Below are 20969 nucleotides of genomic sequence, written 5' to 3'. Positions count from 1 at the left end.
GGTTTGCTAGCTTAATACTGCAGTGTCTGCTTTCTCCAGTGGTATCTCTGCTTAATGCCAAACAGCTTTAGGGCTGCTCTGATAGGGTTTCTCTCACACACTCACCAGACAAGAAAATGTGAACTGTTCTCTGTGTCTGTATAGCCATGATCTCCAAATAATAAGCAGAGCTGTTGCAAGTTTTCCGGACAGTGGGTATAGCGATATTGTATACAAAGATCTAAGGAAGGGTCACCTAGAGCTGGGTTTCCCAAACTTGAGTCTCCAGCTCCTTTTTGGACTACAACTCCCATCACCCCTAGCTAGCAGGACCAGTGGTCAGGGATGATGGGAGTTGTAGTCTAAAAACAGCTGGAGATGCAGGTTTGGGAAACCCTGACCTAGAGCCACGTGTAATACCTGTCCTGAACAAAGACTGTGAAGGAGTTGACCTAGGCCCCATCAGCACCTGTACATACCTCACATTTGCCATTTTCCCCATTCAGTTTTGTTAAATTTGGGCTTGTCCTGTCTTTGGGCTACTGGCCATATCCCAGCACTATCCTCCTTTCGGGATTGTGGTCCCATTCTTTAGCAGTGAGAAAGGAGGAAAGAAGTAAACTCATTAGGATCCATACGACCTTCACCATTAAGTTCAGTGGCATGCGGCCTACACCAACAAATTATTTTATTTCATTTTCTCCCAAACATGTTGCAATGGTTGCAAAATCCACTTATTTTCTTCTTTCCCCCTTCACCCGGCATAGTCCGAAAGAGGTGAAGCTACTAAGGGAAGCCTAGCAGCTTTTAAGAAGACGAGTCTTCTAATAAGACAACAAACTGGGTGTTTTTGTAGATATTACCGCTGAAAAACTGTGCCAGCCAGTTAATGGCGTCCATTTTGTTACTACGAGGTATGCCCATTAAAGAAGGAGACTCTCTGGTCTTTCAGGGTTTACAAGCTTTCACCTCCACTCACAGCACTTAATGAGACATTAATTTCCCCCAACGTGAGTGTGGTTTATGCTTGGACTGGGCGGACGATGCCTACTTGATAGAATCCTGCCAATTTTGGTCAGAAATTCCACCCACATCGTATTGCATTGCGGACTGAGCAATGCCCCACCCATAGAACCAAATCCTTAACATTGGCTCTCCACTCTGACTCCCAATTAGATCGGCCCAGCAGTTCAGGTCATTATCCCAACTGTTGGAAGTCTCTGTGTTGGAGAACAGAAGGGGCACAAGCCTGGGACTAATTACAGAGATTAGCCAATTAGCATTGTCTAAACGAAGACATAGACCTTGATGTGGATTTTTGGAACGGCTGTCCCCCTCTTGAAATCATTAGGCGTTTTCTGTACAGAAAAGAATGCTGTTCCTTACATGTCGTCATCATCATAAACAGCTCTATCCATTTCTGAAATGTCATCGTTAAGTATCTTCAGTTCTGTTGCTGGATAGAGATGAATTATATTCAGCTTATATATTTTTTTACGAATCTTGAGTGGAATTCTGGTTTACAAAAAGCAGCTTCATCTTGTCTGCCTCTAAAGGGTTTGGTGGAGAAGCACGGGATAAGATTCGTTCCTGTGCTTCTTCTGTATCTCATGACATTCATCTTAAAAGGCAGTGAAATATCAACATAAATGTATTTCTTTATTTACCTATCAAAACGTTCCTTTCCATAGAAAATATCCACATGGTAGCTAGTGCCCATTACATGGTTTATTTTTTTTTTTTAAAAAAAAGGCCAAATCACACAGTATGATCCAAATGTCAAAAATCAGCAGCAGTCCATCAAAACATTGGATAATAGTAGTAAATAAATACAAATCTACACCTCCACATACCCAAAGCTTGATGGAATAGCACTGCATTAGCAAGCCACCTAAAAGATTATGGGGAAATGTGAGATGCATGTGCTTCAGTTCGATGGCCTGTTAGGGCCACCACTGACACAAGCCTATCACTGTACATAGAATCATAAGAGTTGGAAGAAACCCTGGTGATCATCTAGTCCAACCCCTGTCAGGAATTATAGGTTGTGTCAGGAATATGTAGCTGTGCCTTATGGGAAATCGAACCTGCAGCCCTGGCATTATCAACACCATGTTCTAACCCACTGAGCTAACCAACACCAGGCCATGTGTTTATTATTATTTATTTCATAAAACCCAAACACGGGTTTTATGAAATAAACTTTGAGAAAAATTCACAACCGTACTTTAAAAGATACAAAAGTTAAACTACTAAAAGAGGTTAATTTAAATGTATCAGTAGTTGTCTACCACCTAGCTTGCCCTTGTAACCCTGCTGCAACATGCAACTGTTTTTGTAATGCAATTTCAAGTTTCTTTGTCATGGATTATCTAGCTAAAACCTGGGGGCAGAAGATGTTGCCTGGTTTCATTATAATGAGCTATACATGACCTGCCCTAGGACTCTGTGGTAAAGGCTGGGCAATAGATGTCCATAAATACATATATTTATTTAGTTGTGCATGTGAGGAAATATCAGTAGGCTCGGGGGACCCCAAGGTTGATTTAAGTGCAAATCTTTTTCTTTAAAAAAGCAAAACCCTTATATGGAGGACCTCTAAAAACAGTTCAGTGAGGTTTGAGTATGTTCTGTAGCCTCCAAATACAGCCTGGTCACTGCCGGGGGGTGGTCAGAAATGTGTGGATGGGAAGCTGAAATGGAGTATCATGGAAAAGGGCATTGCTGCCTTGAACAGTAAAGAAGAAGACTTTGCATTGCAGATCCCACTTGAAATATTATGAATTAGAATCTCAGGAGCACTTGGCAATATCTAAGACGTTTTGTCTACATTATTCCAATAATGCTGGCTAATGCACGTAAGATAATTTGATATTGCAGTGCCCATGTTGCGGGTGGTGCAATTTCGCTTTATTTTGCAAAGGCTTCAGTTTTACAAAGGTCTTAAGCGCCTGTTCTTAAAGGCAGAAGAATAAAAATGTTTCCTCAAATAGAGGAATAAAAATGTTTCCTCAAATACTTCTCATTCACGGCAAGAACATGGTGTGTGTCTGATAAATGTTCTGCAGGGGCTCCGTAACACTCCTGTCAATGGAGCGCTGACCTAAGCATGAAGTTAAAGAGGGGTTGGGCAGTTGCTGTTGTTGCTATGGGATAAGATGAGGTAGATAGCTGGTCTCTTACCAGAATTTGGATCCAGGGCAGCTGGCCCACCCTCCCATTGGGAAAAGTGAACAAGGAGCTTGTAAAGTACAGAGACCACATACAAATGACCCCTATTGACAGAAACCAGCTGCACGTCAAGATTCTCCCTGCCTCTCTTGATTTGCAATCTCAAATAAATAGATGTGGCTGAAGGGTCTGTGGAAAGAAAACAGAATAATGTATTCTACTGAGAATCAAATTCACAGCTTTCATAGTTGTATGTGTGTGTGTGCTTTTGGAGCTGGATGTTCCTTCACACATTAAGGTCTTTTTCATCCCTGACACTTTGGGGAAAGGGGAAGAGAGTTTGGGGAGTGTGCAGTTTATAATGGCAAGTGGTGCAGTTCACCATCAAAGTAGGATCATTTGGACAAACAGTGCGTGGGCACATCTACAGACTAATAGTCACCATTTATAAAAATTCTGGCAAATAGGGGTTTGTGGGAGTTTTATATTTGGGCAGAATAAACACTCTTTAATATAACGTTACTGGACTTTTACCAAAATAGTGGTAGTTATCCAACCCTTTTAATGCCACAGATTTGGCTTTGGAAAAGAATGCCTTGCTTGAAAATGACTTAGATTGGTGTATTTTTCTATATCTTTCCTTGGTGAGTTTCGTCAGCTACTACCACCAGCTATTTTGTGGTTATGATAGAATTTGTGTTCATTTTTTAAAAAATTAGCCTAAACAAAGAGATCCTCCATTTCAGTGTACAGCAAAGACCGTGGGCAGCGGAGCTGGGTGCATTTTTGTTTTAGTAATGGAGGTAAGGATGAATTATAATTCCTTGATAAGTTCCTTGTTTTGCTTTTTGAGTGGCCGCGGTGCTTCTGTTTTTCAGTAAGCTAATTGGGGACAGATAACCTAATTTATGGCGCAGTTGTCCAAAGTAAAGATACCAGATCTATAAAACAAGTGGGAGGGGTGTGTTTTTTTTGCTTTGCTTTTTGGCTGAGAGAGTTTTTGCGCATCGTCATCATGACCAACCTGTGCGCCCAAATTGGATTCCCGGTGTAATGGGGGAAAGGAGGGATATTTAAACATGGTAAAACTCAATTAGTCCTATTGACTTAAATAGAGACGAGCATAACTGGGTCGGTCAGTTCTGGATTAGCCAAAAGTAACTCTGTTCCAGGGAGATCACCACCACAGTGCCTGAAGAACCCTTCAGATGGAAATGAGTCTGTTCATGCTGGTCTCTGTATATGCTGTGTGAAATACAGTTTTACCTCAGGTTAAGTATTTAATTCATTCCGGAGGTCTGTTCTTAACCTGAAACTGTTCTTAACCTGAAGCACCACTTTAGCTAATGGGGCTTCCCGCTGCTGCTGCGCCGCCACCGCGCAATTTCTGTTCTCATCATGTAACCCAAGGTAACACTGTATAGTACATTTTAATACATGAGGGGCAAGAACCTGAAGCCATCCAGATGTTATTGTTAGACTCCCGGCTGCAACCAGCTCCAGCCACCATAGCCAAGTCAGAATGATGACACCTGGAGGGCCACAGTTCCTCATCCCTGTTTAAATGGATGAAAACTCAATATTGTATTGCTCGAGTTGGATTCCTGAGTTACACATACTGAGAAACTAAGGTTACTAAAGTATTGATGTGTGCCGCCCTCCATATTTTCTTCTTTATTTGTCGTCGTTGTTTTTCTGAACGTGAGGGGGATGTGCAGCCATCTTGAGTGGGTGAAATGTTGCATTTGGTCTCTTCTCCAACAAAAGCGTTCCTGATCCTGGGCCAAAGCAGCCTTACCTCCTCTGCATCTGCACTGCCCCCTGGTATCTCCCCTCCATGTCTCTCTTTTGCAAATAACGTTAAGTTGCAAGCACTCTTAAAGAGCAATGTGTGACCATGTCCGACGGATCACTGTGTGAATAAGGGTTGTGTAGCAGTAGCAGAAGTCAAGGAGGAATCTAGGGGAAGACTCTCTCTTTCCCAGAAAATGCCTAACAAGTGGAGAAAAATATGCTTCTCTGAAATAAGTGGTTGTTTGGCAAATGCCGTGCTGTTTTTGGATGGTTATTAGGTGAAAATGTGAGATACGCAAAGCGGATAAGGGGAATCTTGGTGTTGAAAATGAATGCAGGCTTTTGAACTTTGAACAGTACTTTATAGCAGAAGAAGCAGCTAAAGGTTATTTTAAGAATTGAGTTCTGCCTGTGATACTTTATCAACACTTGTATCACATATTTTGTGCTCTGCTGGCTGCAGCCCAGAGGCCTGCCTGCATGTGGTGAATTATTCACGTTTAAAGTCTGGTATGGAGGAATTCTTTCATCTGATGTGTACGGCAAAACTGAATGAAATGGATATCTGAAATCTGTTGATCACACGAACTGAAACAAAACAATCCTATTCCTGGAAAGAGATCACTTTATGCCCCTGAACCAAAAGGCATTAGCCGTCTTGAGTTCAAAACAGGAGGTTGGTAGCATTGTTGCCTTTTCATTACTATGGAAATTGATTATTCCACAATAAGTTAAGTGAAATCAGAGCTGTTGCACCCAGGCAGGTTGACATATTTCACCTATATTAAAGCTGAAGAATTATCCCTAAGGTGAAATAAAAGATGAGGACCGCTTAGACTACAATGTGCATTTAATGTTTGGTTGCTCCAGCAAATATTTCAAAATTCTCACCATTGTTTTTTTCCTTAATGGCAGCAATTAACCTTTTAGTCTGATGGAAACAGTTGCTGTTTTATTTGAGTGTGGCTGATAACTTGTTACATTCCAGGCTCTTAGGTTCTGAAACAGAAAAGCACATCCCATTGTTCAGTCCCTGGCATTGTCAGACAAAAGCCACACCAGACATTTGGAGGAAACTGGATGAGTGATTTGTGCTTCCTTCATCCCCACACTTCCGAACTTTTTCCAAATAGGAGATATGCACGTCGACAGAGACAAACCTCAAAAGGAGAACCTAGAAATACTGGGTTTTAAAACAAATTTCACACGGGAGCATTCCAAATTACCTAATGCATCAGAGGCTATTAAAAACCAATTAAACAGACAAACAAACAAATCAACACTCAATTTGAAACATGAGGTTTTCATGTAAGCACATCATGCCATATATATGTGTGTGTGTGTGTGTGTGTGTTTCCAATGGAACCTCAGCATAAACAAAGAAGGCAAAAGTAAGAGCACAATATTACTAAAATATATAAGAAAGAAACCTAGTGGGTTTTCTAAAAAGACTTCTAGCTTTGGATGTGTTGAATCCTTGTTTATATGGCATTTTGAATATTTTCCTCCTCTTTTTACGAATCAGGTTATGTTTATGTGTAGATGAACGGTGACTTTTATTATTTAATACCAGGCATAGTTGGTGCATATTTTTATTGTAACCATATACTAATTGATATTTATAGAATAGTGGCGTTTTAAGAGCCTTTTAAAAGATTATTGATTTTTATTTAAGTGCTGTTGTGCCTCTGCTGTTTGAATTGTTATTCTAAGACACCTTGAAATAAATAATAGTTTTATTTTAAAGAATGGTATACAAAATGTCACAAACAAATACAGCTTTGATCCAGAGATCTAGGGTGTTTCATCTGCTAACAGAAAGAGCCTTTAACTTACTGAAGGGATATTTCCAACCAAGCAGATTTTGAGAGAAAATGTCTCCAAATCCAGAAAAGTTACTCTGTGAGCACAGCCCTTGAGCAAGTCCTTTTTTATGATCCACAGTGGTTGATATGCTGAAGGCTGTTATAACCAAGCTCTGTTGTGGTGCTGTAAGGCCCACCATCTGCCACCAGCCCTCAGTTTTACCTCAGCTCACAGTTCCTTGGATTCGAATCTATGTTTACACTGAGGTTCCACTGAGCACAATTTAACAAAACAATTCCTACATCACCATATGGTTGCATTAAATGGCTGTGCTTTAAATGTGAGAATATTGTATTGAATTATTATTTTTTTTAATTCCATTTTCAGCATCCTATTCTCAAAACGCTTGAGGAATAATTTGGTGTTAATCTGTGTAATTTTTCCAGCACTTTTTTGAGTTCCTCCACTGCTTTCTGGTGTAATTTTGGTTCTGCTTCCCTCAGGAATATTCACATTTCCACCTTCAAATGAGATTCTAACAGGGCTACCGAGTGGCTTCATTTTTGTCAGTTAACAAAACCAACGACGGTTGCAACAAATCTTAGCCGCATATAATCTTTATGGATAATTTTATAGTGATTTTAATTGTTGTATTTTGTCACGTTGCTTTGAGACCTTTCTTTTGTGGCGGCCAACAAATGCAAAGAATATGACATCTCCTTGCCTGTGGACTGCCTTTATAAACAAACTCTCTTTTTTTGTTGCAGAGGTTGAAGGCAGCATTGACTCACCATCCTGCAGGGATGTCAAATGGAAATATGAACAGCATGGGCCACATGATGGAGATGATGAGCTCCCGACAGGACCAGACAGCTCACCACCATATGCACACACATCCGCACCAGCACCAGACGCTTCCACCTCATCACCCATATCCACACCAGCATCAGCACCCAGCGCACCACCCTCAGACGCATCACCAGCAGAACCACCCCCACCACCACTCTCACGCTCACCTTCATGCGCACCCAGCGCACCATCAGACCTCGCCACATCCACCCCTGCACACAGGCGGGCAAGCACAGGTAGAACTTCCTCAAAATATATTCTGTGGTATAAATTCGGGTTTAAAATCAAATGTTCACATTGTCTATTACTTATTATTATTATTATTATTTATACCCCGCCCATCTGGCTGGGTTTCTGTTAAACATTAAAAGCTTCCCTAAACAGGGCTGCCTTTAGATGTCTTCTACAAGTTTGGTAGTTGTTTTTCTCTTTGACATCTGGTGGGAGGGCGTTCCACAGGGTGGGTGCCACTACCGAGAAGGCCCTCTGCCTGGTTCCCTGTAACTTGGCTTGATTTTTATTTTCTCCAGCTCTTTCTGTACTCGTTGGCAGGGCTGGATTTAGGTTTGATGAGGCCCTAAGCTACTGAAGGTAATGGGGCCCTTTATATGTCCAGCTGTCCTTGTCGCTGTTTTTTTGTGTTGAATATATGCTGCATGGTGATTTATGGACCTAATAGGTATCTAAAGCGATTTGCACATGTTGCCGTGCAACCAGTCCTTGCAGAATGTGGGCACTCGGTATATAGAAAGGAGCACACCAGTGATATTTTAGGGAGCAGGCTAGCAGGCGGGGCCCATTCCTTACATCATAGGAGCAAAACACTGTTGCTGTATGTAGGTTTTATTTTATTTCTTTTTTATCTTATATTTTGGAAATGTACATCCAGGGGTTTTTTCCTTTAATTTTTTGGGGGGGGCCCAAAAAGAGTGGGGCCCTAAGCTTTAGCTTGTTTAGCTCATGTGTAAACCTGGCATTGCTCATTGGCACCTTCACTTTATATCAAGGACTATTAAAACAAAAAAAATTGCATCAAGGTGGACATTGTACTTCAGGAATCTATGCCGAGAACCTAAAGTGGATTATGATGGGGTAGAAGTTCAAACACGTTTCTAAATTTAGGTATCATTGCTTGCACCAGTTGCCACCTTCCAAAGAGCTTGAATCAAATTTTCAGGTTTAAGAAGCCTACGGTTATGAATATATCTCAAGGCAGGTCCACACTTTATGCCGCAGGACCCATTTCTGTGAGTTACAGCAGTATTCCCCACAGAGTATTCATGTGTCTGCTGCCATACAGCAGCTGCAAAAGTGTCTGTCACACGAGGTTTTCAGCTGTTCAAGTGTATTGCTGCAAAATGTATTGAAATAACTAGCCTTTCACATGTGTTTTGGGGCAACATTTGACCATGTATGTGCCATGGTTTGTTTGTTTTATATACCATAGCAACCTACATGTCATTACTATAAAAAATTTTATGGATGTTACGGAGAATCAGTCATATAGGAAAACAACATTTTTATTTTTACCGTTGAGGGATTTTTCAATCTCAGTGGGATAAAATCCACCAGGTTAATGCAATACCCAGAGCAAAACTGAAACCAAGCTGAATATAAGATTAAACATTAAAGTTAGATGTGAAACAACTGAGGAAGTTTGCATGAAGTTTTTTTCTCTAGAATGCCATCAAGATTTAAACACAGCAGAGGAGCAAAGCTGATTAAAATTATTATTTACTCAGCTTTCATCCTAAAGTCCCTGGGCAGATTCCAACAATCTAAAACACAACATTAAAAACCATTTAAAACAACCTGCAATCCTTAAAAAAAAGTTTTGGTATCAAAGGTGAAATTATACATTCTGTATAACAGTCAATTTTATTGTATGTAGTCAAAGGTCTTTACAATGGACGACAGAGAATAAAAGAAAAACTTTCATCTAAAATCATATAACGTAACCTGCAGCAGTTAACAATCTAAAGGAAATTTACAACATTAAAATTTAAGATTGGGATGCATTCACATAGCTGGAACGGAGCTTCTTGGCTACCTGTTGTGTAATGTACAGGTGTTTATCTGCTAGGAGTTCCTATCACTTCCTGTGTGGATCAACCCGGAAGCCAATTAAGAATTGGCGATATAAATTTTCTTCTGGGTGTTGTGTACAGGGGGCAAATCAATAGATAGTGTGTAATGTCTTCTACCTGAGGAGAGCCATGTATACATTTGTGATCCATATGGAGAATTCCCCGGTATCTCCTCTCTAAATGTGCTGGTCCAGGGGGGAAGGTTACCATGGGGCGATGTCCAGGACCTGAGTCGAGGGTCGGCAGACAGTCCTCCACGGGCGAAGCGGGGTCCACAGCGAGGAATCGGGCAAGGACAGGAACTCTGGGGAAACAGGACTGGGTGCTGGCCGAAACAGCTCTTCAATGATGTTGCTCCCGCAACCTGGGACCGGGCTGACTGGCCTTTATCTTCTCTGAGGCCAGGGGCAGTCCTGGCCCCCAGGTGACCCGCCTCTCCTGGCCTTAAGGCGAGCACTCCTCCTGGGAGAAACCAGTTCCCTCCGCCTCTCTGCCCTGAGCCTCTGCAGCTCAGGAGAGGCCGGTGGGTTACTGGACCCAGGGGGAGACTCGCTTTCCCCTGACAGGGCTGGGAGAGGTGCACCTGTAGGCAATGCGTCCTCAATCGCCTCCGGAGCCCGAGTGGATTCACCTGGTGCCTGCTCCTGAGGATCCGGCACAGGTGCAGGCGCTTCAGAATCAAGGCCCTGCCCCAGCTCAGCCGGCCCTGGAGGCGGGGACTCCTGTGCAGGCTGGGATTCCTCCAGTTCAGCCTCTGAATCGGATTCCCAGGCTATCACACTAAATATGCTGAGGGCATCTGTTGGAATCTTAGTTCTACAAAGGCCCTGTATAGTTGTGGGAAGGTCAGAGTCTCAAGGTAATGGGCCTTGAGTGATTGGTCTTAATTTGGGGGTACCAAGTAAAGTAATGGACGGCAATTATGGATGCTCTGTCTTGGTTGGCATCCTGATCAAAAATCCCATAGCTAAGATCACGTGGGCTAAAAAAAACCACACACAGAAGTTACAGGATAGTGACAAATGGTGCCAAGGTGAAAAGTTGTGGGACTCTAGAATGGTAATAGCAGAGAAAGAAGAAAGTGAAAGCATTAAGAGATGGATTTGAATTTCTCATTGCTTGGAATGCAATGTCTGACCCACTAGATAGAAATTTGAAGGAAGCGTATATACAAGATGGACACTAACTAACAAAAGAAGCAGTGCACAAATAATTGAGATGGACATAGCCAATTGTCATTTGTGATTTAAATATATATATACATTGGCCCTTAAGTAGAGATCCTTGTGTATGAAAAGAGATGGTGGTGAAGGAATTCTATCAGCTTTGACATTACTGATCAACACTTTCAGAGAGGAACAATTGAGATGCCTGGAATCAGTTCTTCCATTCCTCAGAAGGGGTGCTCAAGAATGCAACACTCAACAGTACTGAGTTTGTACATGCGGTCCTGATTTAGGTAAAAACTGTGCATGTGCAGCCCTCAACTAAATGCAGGGCTTTTCCACCCACACCGTGCAACACTCTTTGCACACATGGAACTTGGATCAGGAAAGGCAATCAGTTCACAAAAGACCTCTTGCCATATGCAAATTGCCTTTGCCAGGTTATAGCGGGTATGCAGAAGTTCATCCATTTCCGTGGTGTTTAATTCTAGGTGTATGTATTTAGGATTGGTGCCTTGGGAGAATCAGGTACAGTCCTTCAACTGCCTGTTCAGAAATAATTGTTACCAAACTCCAAGATAATTTCACCTTCCTTCTAAACAGATAAAGATTTAATAGTTGCACGTGGAAGGAGGAAACAACAGATGATAGCTGTTGCAAAAACCCACAAAAAGCAGTCTCGTGGGCTTTCGTAGAAATTGTTCCATTTCTGTAGGACATGTAAAAAGAGATATTTGTTCAGAAAACATTGTGCATTGCTGGTTGGAGGATGGGTGGAGATTTTAAGATCTATAGGTCAGGTAGTTCCCTGGACAACAGAACAGTTTGAATTCCTCAAGGGAACACAAAAGCAATGACACTTTTTGAAGAGGGCATTGACTGGGATAAAAGATGGTTTGAGTGAGTAATAAACATAAGGTTATTGCTTTCAAAATCCATCTATAATTCCCCTCAGTATTGGCCTCTTTGGGGGGTCAGACTGCTTCAGCAGACACATTAATCTTATGGTACACTTTACTAATTATTAACCAACTCTTTCTATTGAACCAAATACTTAAGTTTCAAGGTTCATGTCAAAACCAATGCATGATCTGAATTGCTAGGAGCTACGCTCCCCTTTTGCCATAACTTTGATTATTTTATGCCATGCCCCTGTATTAAATTTCAAAGTTTTCAACAGCCCTGCAGAACCTAATGAATTATGGGATTGCTAAAATGAATGGCTAAAAATATAGCAGTAGGGTTATAAACAATTGGAGAGACATACAGAATCAGGGATCAAGGCAAAGCCCAGCCAATTTAGCAGTTCCCTTTCTGTTCTGCTCTGTACCGGCTGGCCTAATTCAGATATTTCACACATGTTTGGTTTTAATACTGAAATTTCTTTCAGATGAATTTCCAATCAGAAGAACTTTGAGACAGCAAGGTTGTAATTTCCTGGACATAGCTGGTATTCAGCCCTTGCAAACAGCGTCCTGGTAGAAATCACTGAAATGTCCAGGAAAATCACTAAAAAAATCTCAACAACTTTGGTCCACCCCCAAATGGCCAACCCTACATTACCCCTTGTTGTGAATTATACATTGTCAGAAATGTGTTAACAAAAAAATTATATATGACAACATTCTGTATCCTTTTTAATTGATTCTGCTACATTATCTACATAACCAAACACATTCATGTGTTTCAAATGAGTCAGTAGCTCTAAAACCTGCAATCTATGCACTTCCACGATCCTCTGTCATCACATAAGCACAAACAGTCCTGTCAGCCTTTGGAGCATATACTAAATAATACATCTCTAAGGACTATGGCATAGCCATGTTGATGCACCCAGAATATGTGTTGGGCAGATCTGTAAAGAACTCATCCGTGTGTTGAACGAACCATGGAGTACATTTACCATGTCAGCGGGAAACACATTATGAGCTGGGGTGTAATGTGGACAGAGATGCAAGAGCTTCCCTTCTGTGGTAAGCTATCAAGTGATTATTTCACATACCCTGCAAGTGTCCCAAGAAAGCTGGGACATCCCATTTCTTTTCTCATGAGAGAACGGTGGCCATTTTGGGCACTGTGATCTCGTGCAATTTTGCACCGCAGTTTTTCTCCAGAAAAAAATGCTTTGTCCCCCAGGGCCATGATCTTGTGCCTTGAAAAGCACATGTTTGGAGACTCCATACCCCCAAAATGTGCTTTTCGGGAGGGGAACTGCAGCATGAAATCATTCGAGATCAAAGCACCCAAAATGGCCACCCTGGGAAGATGGTTTCCTGGTTTTTGCCTTCAAGGTTTTGGAGGGTATGCAGAACCGCTCTGGCCACATTTTCTGCATGTTGTGTAAGTTGGTCTATCTTTTCCTGCATATACAGTGAGGTACAAGAGCCCTGTTTTTACCAGGGTTTGTCCCACCATGTCATCTAAGAATATTCAGGCAACAGAGGAACAAGAGACTGAAAAGGAACACATTTTCACTCAAGTAAAACAACATTAAAGGAGTGGAAAGGGCTGTTATGTATAAGAGAACCAACCTGAGAAGTAGAAACAGAATTTACAGCTTGAATTAAAAAGGGAGAAGGCAGAAAGGCTTGTGCAAAGATGTCCGTGTCCTGCAATGTAAACAACAAACCTTTGATGGCTCAGAAGGTGTTGCTTGTGGCTTTTGATGTTAGACTGACAGTTTAAAAGAGACCTTTGAGGCCTTTACATTTCAGGTGTGTTGCTGTAGAGGCAACATACATATCCCTGCTGGAAGGGGCATCTGGCATTACTCAACATTAACTTCTCAAGCCAAGATGGGGGTGATAGACACTGAGGACCAATTCACAGAATCCAGCAAGAAGGCTAAAATGTGAGATGGATGGCATGGGGCCTATGCTTGGGCATACAATGGTAATTTCATTATTAAAGTAGTGATTGCCTTAGTCATGGTCAAACAACTTGGATTTTCTACGTGTGCTGCCATTTGACTTTTACTATTTGGAAAACAACCAGCAGCTGAAAGTTGTTGTGGTGTCATTGTAAAAAAATTGAGGCACATTCACAAACTCAGATGGCAAAAATGTGTGGCGCAGCCTGTGTTAGCAATCCTTCACGACACTCCAGAAGGTTTTGCTGGGATTGTTTACTTGAAAGGACCATGTCGTGTTGGTGCAAAGCTAGGAAGCCAACAGAGCTAGCTCACTGGCCTGGAATTGTCCTCCCTGGTGTAGTACCCATGAACGGGTTGAGATGGAAAGCATTTCCAATATGAAATCCATCATGTGTCTTATGAGGTGTTCCAGTTCCTCACAGAACTGTCACATTAATGGTTCTGAGAACTTAATTTCTTTTTAGTTCCCATAAACTCATCAGTGAATCACCTCAGTTTCCCCAAGAAAATGGAAAAGGGGGATAATAGGACACCCCTTAATTGCCCACTTGGTTCAAAGCCTGCTTCCATCTTAAGGTTTATTTATTTCTCATAAATCCAAAGCACAGCAAATTAATGGGTTATTACCTCAGGATAGCTATCTGTGTAAACAAGACATGCAAAGGAAAATGCACGCCTTTAAATTAGGAACAAAATTAAGGGTCCCAAGGCTCCTTCTGTTTTGTGATTAATGTAAGTCACTGGTGTGATTTAGATGTTTCACATTTGAACTGACTGGCTTTTTTTTTTAACTGTTCTTGAAATGAAATGAAACATATTTTTTTTAATACGATGGAGCAAAATAAAATAAAATAAAACATCCTCTCTGCTGCAATTCAAAAAGGCCATTTTCCAAAACATCTTCCTGGTCCATGCAGGCTGTTAGTCGAAGAGTAATTTAAGGGCATCTGGTTGAGTCTTTGAACTTCTGCCACTCTCATATCTTGCCAAAATGTCTGTATTCAAAGAACATATCCTGGTCGTATTTTTTTTTATTATTACAGTTGATCTTTATTATTATTATTATTATTCCACAGTCAGCTATGGTGTCATCCCCTTACTGGATACTTAATTAAGATCAGTTGTGTTTCTCATTAGGTATCAGCAGCAGCCCAACAGATGCAGCCCACACAGACAATACAGCCGCCTCAGCCCACTGGGGGGCGCCGAAGGAGAGTGGTGGACGAAGACCCAGATGAGAGGCGGCGGAAATTTCTGGAACGAAACCGAGCAGCTGCCACACGCTGCAGACAGAAGAGGAAGGTCTGGGTGATGTCACTGGAAAAGAAAGCAGAAGAACTCACCCAGACAAACATGCAACTTCAGGTGCGGGCTGCTGTCTAGGACATGCCTAGGACACAGAGAGGCACTGTTTGCATCTTGGGTCACTGCTGCACCAGCAAGACCTTCTTGACTTAAACTGGTGCTGCTACACTTTAGGCTACTAGCGCAAACACAGAGAATCTGAAAAATATCTATCTATCATCTATCTATCTATCTATCTATCTATCTATCATCTATCTATCTATCTATGATCTATCATCTCTGTATCTAGGGATGCGGGTGGCGCTGTGGGTTAAACCACAGAGCCTAGGACTTGCCGATCAGAAGGTCAGCAGTTCAAATCCCATCGACAGGGTGAGCTCCCGTTGCTCGGTCCCTACTCCTGCCAACCTAGCAGTTCAAAAGCATGTCAAAGTGCAAGTAGATAAATAGGTACCGCTCCGGTGGGAAGCCAATAGAGCCATTGTAGTTCTCTTTTTAAAACAGTTACGAGTTTAAGTTTTGATAATATTTTTGCTCCTTGAATGGAAAAACCCCTTCTGTGGACACAATTCTTCTTCTGTAAACAGAAGCTTCTTCCATTTCCAGAGCAAAACACGAGGCTCCAATCCATTTATTTGTAGCTAAAGTCTTTTGTAATATTGGGCCTCATTTTCAAAGGATATTTGTCGCAATCCTGAGCTGCTTGTATACTGTAATATGCACACAGAGGTCATTCACATGAGAGGGAGAGGAAGGGAGCACTGTGTATACATGAGAGCCCATTTATTTATTTATTTATTTATTCATTCATTCATTCATTTATCTATTTATCTATTTATTTATTTATCTATCTATCTCTCTATCCATCCATCCATTCATTTATTCATTTACTGCATTTAGATCTCACCCTTTCCCCAAAGGGGAAATACCCACACCAAACCTGTGGGGTAGGTTAGGCTGAGGGACTGGCCTAAGGTCACACCCAATGAACTTCATGGCCAAGTGAGGATTCAAACCCTGGCCTCTCTAACCACTACACCATGCTACATTTGTCAGAATTGGATTTGTTTGTTTTTTAAAAATGGTTATTTCATTGTCAATCCACTGCTAAATATGTAGAATTTAATTTAATTTTTTTTAAAAAAAAATGGACACAAAGCAGCAATCTGATGCTGGGATCCTAAAGTACAATCCTAATGAGCAGTAGAGCTGCCTCATTTACTGTGGTTGTCATGCTCTGGAGCAATAATCCTATTAAGACTGATTTTTTAAAAAATAAAATGAGATGGCAGATACACAGTAGACTTTAAGGCATATATATGGCAGGATATGGATTTTGTCCCAGTATATCTACAATGAAAAAATAATTGCATGAAGATTCAAACTGTATTCAAGCCTACTATATTTATTACAACGAAAAGCATGCAAAGTTGTCTCCTCTTAAGATGTATACATTTATTAAAGTAAAAAATTTCTTATCTCCTTCCAGAATGAGGTTTCCATGTTGAAAAACGAGGTAGCACAGCTGAAACAGTTGTTGTTAACACACAAAGACTGTCCAATAACAGCCATGCAGAAAGAATCGCAAGGATACCTAAGTAAGTAGGTAACATATTTATATTATCATAGGTTAAGTACTAATGATGCATTTCTTTTTTGACCTAACCTCTCAATTTCTAAACAGTCTCATTCAACCATCTTTAGGAATGGCATGGAGGAAAAGCACCTGCGGTGATGCATACTAGCAACCAATGCTTAAAATGGTCTGGTTTGCACTCAATGTTAAAGCAAGATTTAAATATCTGGGAGCAACAAACCACAGCTTGTAATTATATGCAAACTCGAGCCCGTGTGTTGCTGTAAAGCCAAACCATCAAAGTGAAATATGAACTATGGTTTAACATTATGGGCAAGCTGGACCAGTGTCACAGTTCAGACTTAGAGAAGCCTCAGTACTAAAATATACATGGTAGAGGCATCTCAAAGGCCTCAGAATGTCCAGTAATGCCTAGCCCTGTTGTTCTTATTCTGGGCATTGCACCTTCCATATACAATCCTATATCTATACCCATTCAGAAGTAAGCCCCAATGCACTTGGGAGTAAGTTACATGGGGCTTACTCCCAGGAGTGGGTATAGGATTGCAGTCTAAACCATAAGTTTACTGTTATTTGATTTATTTGCTTTCTTGTTTGATCTATTGGCTGTCACTGAGTTCAAGTCTTCAAAGGCAGGGTACAATTTAGAATGGTAAATACAATAAAAAATGTCATATAGGACATTAAAAGTACAGGAACAGCTAGAGATGCAAGAAAAAAAGATTTTGAGACTGGGGGGGGGGGAGCATCAAAGATGGCGCCAATTTACATAGCAAAGCTGTGCCGCTTTAGGTTGCAGCGCAGGGCTCACATAGTTGGAATAGCCCTCCAAAAATGAAAGAGAAAAGTCAGGACCACATAGAAAATCACCTCAAACGCTTCTTGCTTCTTGCATGGTTTTATTATTTTCTTTGCTTCTCTGTATGCAAGCCCCTACCTTGAAGTAGTACTGCTTGGAAGTAAAACATAGCCTCAGTTGTGCACCTAGCAATATGAATTATGAGCTCAACAAACCTGTGTTTGCAAACATGGATGTCATACTGGTATACTTATTTGAGAGCTCAGCTGAGCTGTGCTGCCAGTTGGGTGTGTCTATGGCGGCAAACCTAGGTTTGTTGATATATGAGGTGCCCCTCAGTTGTAAAGGTAAAGGGACCCCTGACCATTAGGTCCAGTCATGACCGACTCTGGGGTTGCAGCACTCATCTTGCTTTACTGGCCAAGGGAGCTGGCGTATAGCTTCCGGGTCATGTGGCCAGCATGACTAAGCCGCTTCTGGTGAACCAGAGCAGCGCACGGAAACGCCGTTTACCTTCCTGCCGGAGCAGTACCTATTTATCTACTTGCACTTTGATGTGCCCCTCAGTTGTAGTTTAGTGCAAATAAGGTCGGAATAAAGCCCTAAACGTGTCAGGCCCCAAATACCTTCCTTCCTTACAGCACCTCTCAGGTGCTAAGATTGGTGAAAAGAGCCCTCTTGGTTATTCCAAAGCAATGGCGATGGCGGCCTGAGAGGGGGCATTCTCTGTGGTGGCCCCTAAGTTGTGGAACTCCCCACTGAGGTGTGTCTGGCACCTTCATTGTACAGAATGAATGCTGAGGATACACCTGTTCGCCTTGGCTTTTGGTACCCAAGACATATATTTTTAGGACCCACCTTATTATTGTAATTTGAAGTTGTTCTTAACATTGGGAATTGTTGTGTTTTAATATGTTTGCTGTGTTTTAATTGTTGGGACCTTCGTGGGAAGGACAGGTAATAAACTGTAATAATGCTGCTGCTACTAGTACTTGGAGCTGCTCCAGCTCATTACTTCTCTTCACCTGGGGAGTAAGGATCTCTTTTACTTCCCCAGAGACAACAGCATCCATAAATTCCTAGGGCCAGAGAAGACTCCAGAACCAGCCCTACCATTAGGCAAAGTGAAGCAGCCACCTCAGGCAGCAGATGCCAGAAGTCAGGCAGGCAGATCACTGCTCTACAGCTCCCTCTGGTGTCACATTTTTATAACACATTTTTAACGTTTTAATTTACCACTGTAGATTAGTCCACTGATGAGGTGCTAGTGGACAGAGTTTTGTGTACCACACAACTTTGCCCTTTGTGGAAGTAAGATTCAGCTGCTGACTGGACTGGGGAGGGAATGCCATCTTGTCCTTCTGCCCAGGCTGCATAAAGCCTCAGAGAGCAGTGCCTTCCCGCTATACTCATACTTCCAGATTCCCATGTATGTTTGGGGGTTCAAGGAATCTGGGACTAGCACTGCCTTCCTTTCCCAGCTTCACCTCGTTCAGAGCCCCATTAAAGTGCTTGGAAAGGAGACAAGGCAGCCTGGAGAGGAGAGGCCATGTATTCAGTATTTTGTTGGAGCAGCTCTGACTTCATGAAGATGATACGTCAGTACATGCAAGTAGCACGGTGGTGATTTACTGTGGACACTGAGGTGTCATTATACAATCCTACAGTTGTCTGCTTGGAAGCAAGTCCCACTGAGTTCAGTCGGTCTTACTCCTATGTGAGTGAGTAGAGGACTGCAGCCTCAAAATGCTTAAGGCTTAAGACAGATATATACTTTCTAATCATAAACTTAATAATAATAATATGTCCTAATCTGAATATCTGGGTTCTGGATTTCCTCTCGTTGTGTGTTTTGTGCCATTTACACTCTGCTGCCTGTTTAGCAGCGTTGCAATATTCTGCAAAAAGTGGGGCAAATGGAAGGGTAGTGGAGGAGAAAGTGAGTTTCCTCTACCCATGTCGACTTGAGCCTTCATTTGTTCCTTTCTCAGGTCCTGAAAGCAGTCCTCCTTCAAGTCCGGTCCCTGCCTGCTCCCAGCAACAAGTCATCCAGCATAACACCATCACAACTTCATCAACAGTCAGCGACGTCGTTGGAAGCTCAACCCTCAGTCAGCTCACAAGCCACAGAACAGATATGAATCCGATCCTTTAAAACCTATTGGTCAGGAACTGCTATGAAAAAGTGATAGGAAAATATCAGATTTCCTTTCTGGTTTAAAGGCATTTTCCCCCAAAAAAGTTATCTCAGATCTGGAGGACTCTTCAGCCCCCAAAAGACTATGAGTTCCAATTTTATAGTTTATAAAATGTCTTTTATACTTAGTAATAATAAAGGGAGTTATGCAATGACTATGCTATCAGCTTGGGAAACGCATTGGTGCTTTCTCCGGTTTTTCTGGTACCAGTTGTTTGTTTGTATTCTTTGTTTGTTTGTTACGTTTAAACCAAACTGTTCCTGTACATAATGATGTTCCTTCTCACCACTGCAAGTTGTTACAGAGGAAATGTGTTAAAGGGCCACTTATTAGCCAAAACAAGGCTTGAGAAACATTAAGCAGCTACACACTGGCAACTTTCCTATAGCACCAGGCTCTAAAACACATCCGTAGCCTTGCATATCTATTTTCTGTTTCGAAAAATGTTTCCATACTTTACATAGTTATCCGCTCAAAAAAGCAAATTATGGCAATGCACCCAACTGGTCCTACTCTCCATCTCATCTTCCTTTGTCCAAACTGTTTATCATCTGTAATTCTCCATGCATAGAATTTCGCTTGGGATTTCAGTGTGTTGTGGCACCAAGTTTCAATCCTACAGAATGTTTGGCTCCCTCCTTACCTTATATTTTGGTAAAATATGGTTTCCTTAGCCTGCTTATTTCTGGATGAATGTTTGAAAACATGCGGGTGGTCTATGTAATGCTCCAAGGGATAGAAATCTTGACCCTCCCTGGCCATTCTGTCACTTTCTTAACATTCTCTCATCCAGAAGTCCAAAGCCTCTAGCCTACCACCACGATGCCATTGAAACGATTTTTGAGCTTCCACTGTGTTTTCTGTCCCTGTCCTTCCCTCTACACCTATTGGCAACCCTCATAGCTATCGTCCTCCTTTTTAAGCATCTTTATTGTGCTTAATACTAACTCTGCAATCCTATACATACCCAACTCAGAAGTAAATCTTGCTGAGATCAGTGGGGCGTTCTCTCTGGCAGGTGGGTATAGGATCGCAGACTAAAGTTCTTATTCCTATTTCTTGCTACTTGCACAATTTTCTGTCAGTATTCAAGAAACCATAATGCCTCCAGGCCCACCAGCCATTTACCCAGAAACAGCTGCTTGGTCACTGTTTTCAATAGCCACTTATCCACAGCTGCACTGGCTTTTGCTTTGTCAAAAAAAAAAAGAGGGGGGGAAAACCCACAAGGGGGGAAACTCCCCTCCTCATACATTTTATGATCCTGATTTAGTGTTTTTAATAAATGGTAAAAGTTAAAAGCAGTTTAACCACAGGTGAAGTCTGCTTGTAAGTCATCAGGGCTA

General features: G+C 41.7%; 1 protein-coding gene across 6 annotated transcripts in view; it reads left to right on the top strand.

Annotated features, from left to right (window-relative positions):
- CREB5 (cAMP responsive element binding protein 5) overlaps positions 1 to 19777 on the top strand; it is a 262546-nt gene extending 242769 nt beyond the window's left edge. For 5 of the 6 annotated variants that reach the window (XM_081883354.1, XM_081883355.1, XM_081883352.1 and 2 more), the window contains 4 exons: positions 7518 to 7835; positions 14862 to 15089; positions 16519 to 16627; positions 19417 to 19777. In XM_081883354.1, coding sequence (XP_081739480.1) covers positions 7518 to 7835; positions 14862 to 15089; positions 16519 to 16627; positions 19417 to 19580 — 819 coding nt within the window. In that variant the 3' untranslated portion in view covers positions 19581 to 19777. Of the gene's footprint in view, positions 1 to 7517; positions 7836 to 14861; positions 15090 to 16518; positions 16632 to 19416 lie in introns of all 6 variants that reach the window. The other variant, XM_081883356.1, reaches the window with a different exon arrangement.
- Positions 19778 to 20969: the final 1192 nt, after the last annotated feature.

This window comes from Podarcis melisellensis (genome assembly GCF_964234715.1).
Source record: "Podarcis melisellensis genome assembly, chromosome: 12".
In the NCBI taxonomy this organism is placed as follows: Eukaryota; Metazoa; Chordata; class Lepidosauria; order Squamata; family Lacertidae; genus Podarcis; species Podarcis melisellensis.
Note: the sequence above shows the minus strand (reverse complement) of the source record. Positions and strands in the feature narration are given on the sequence as shown.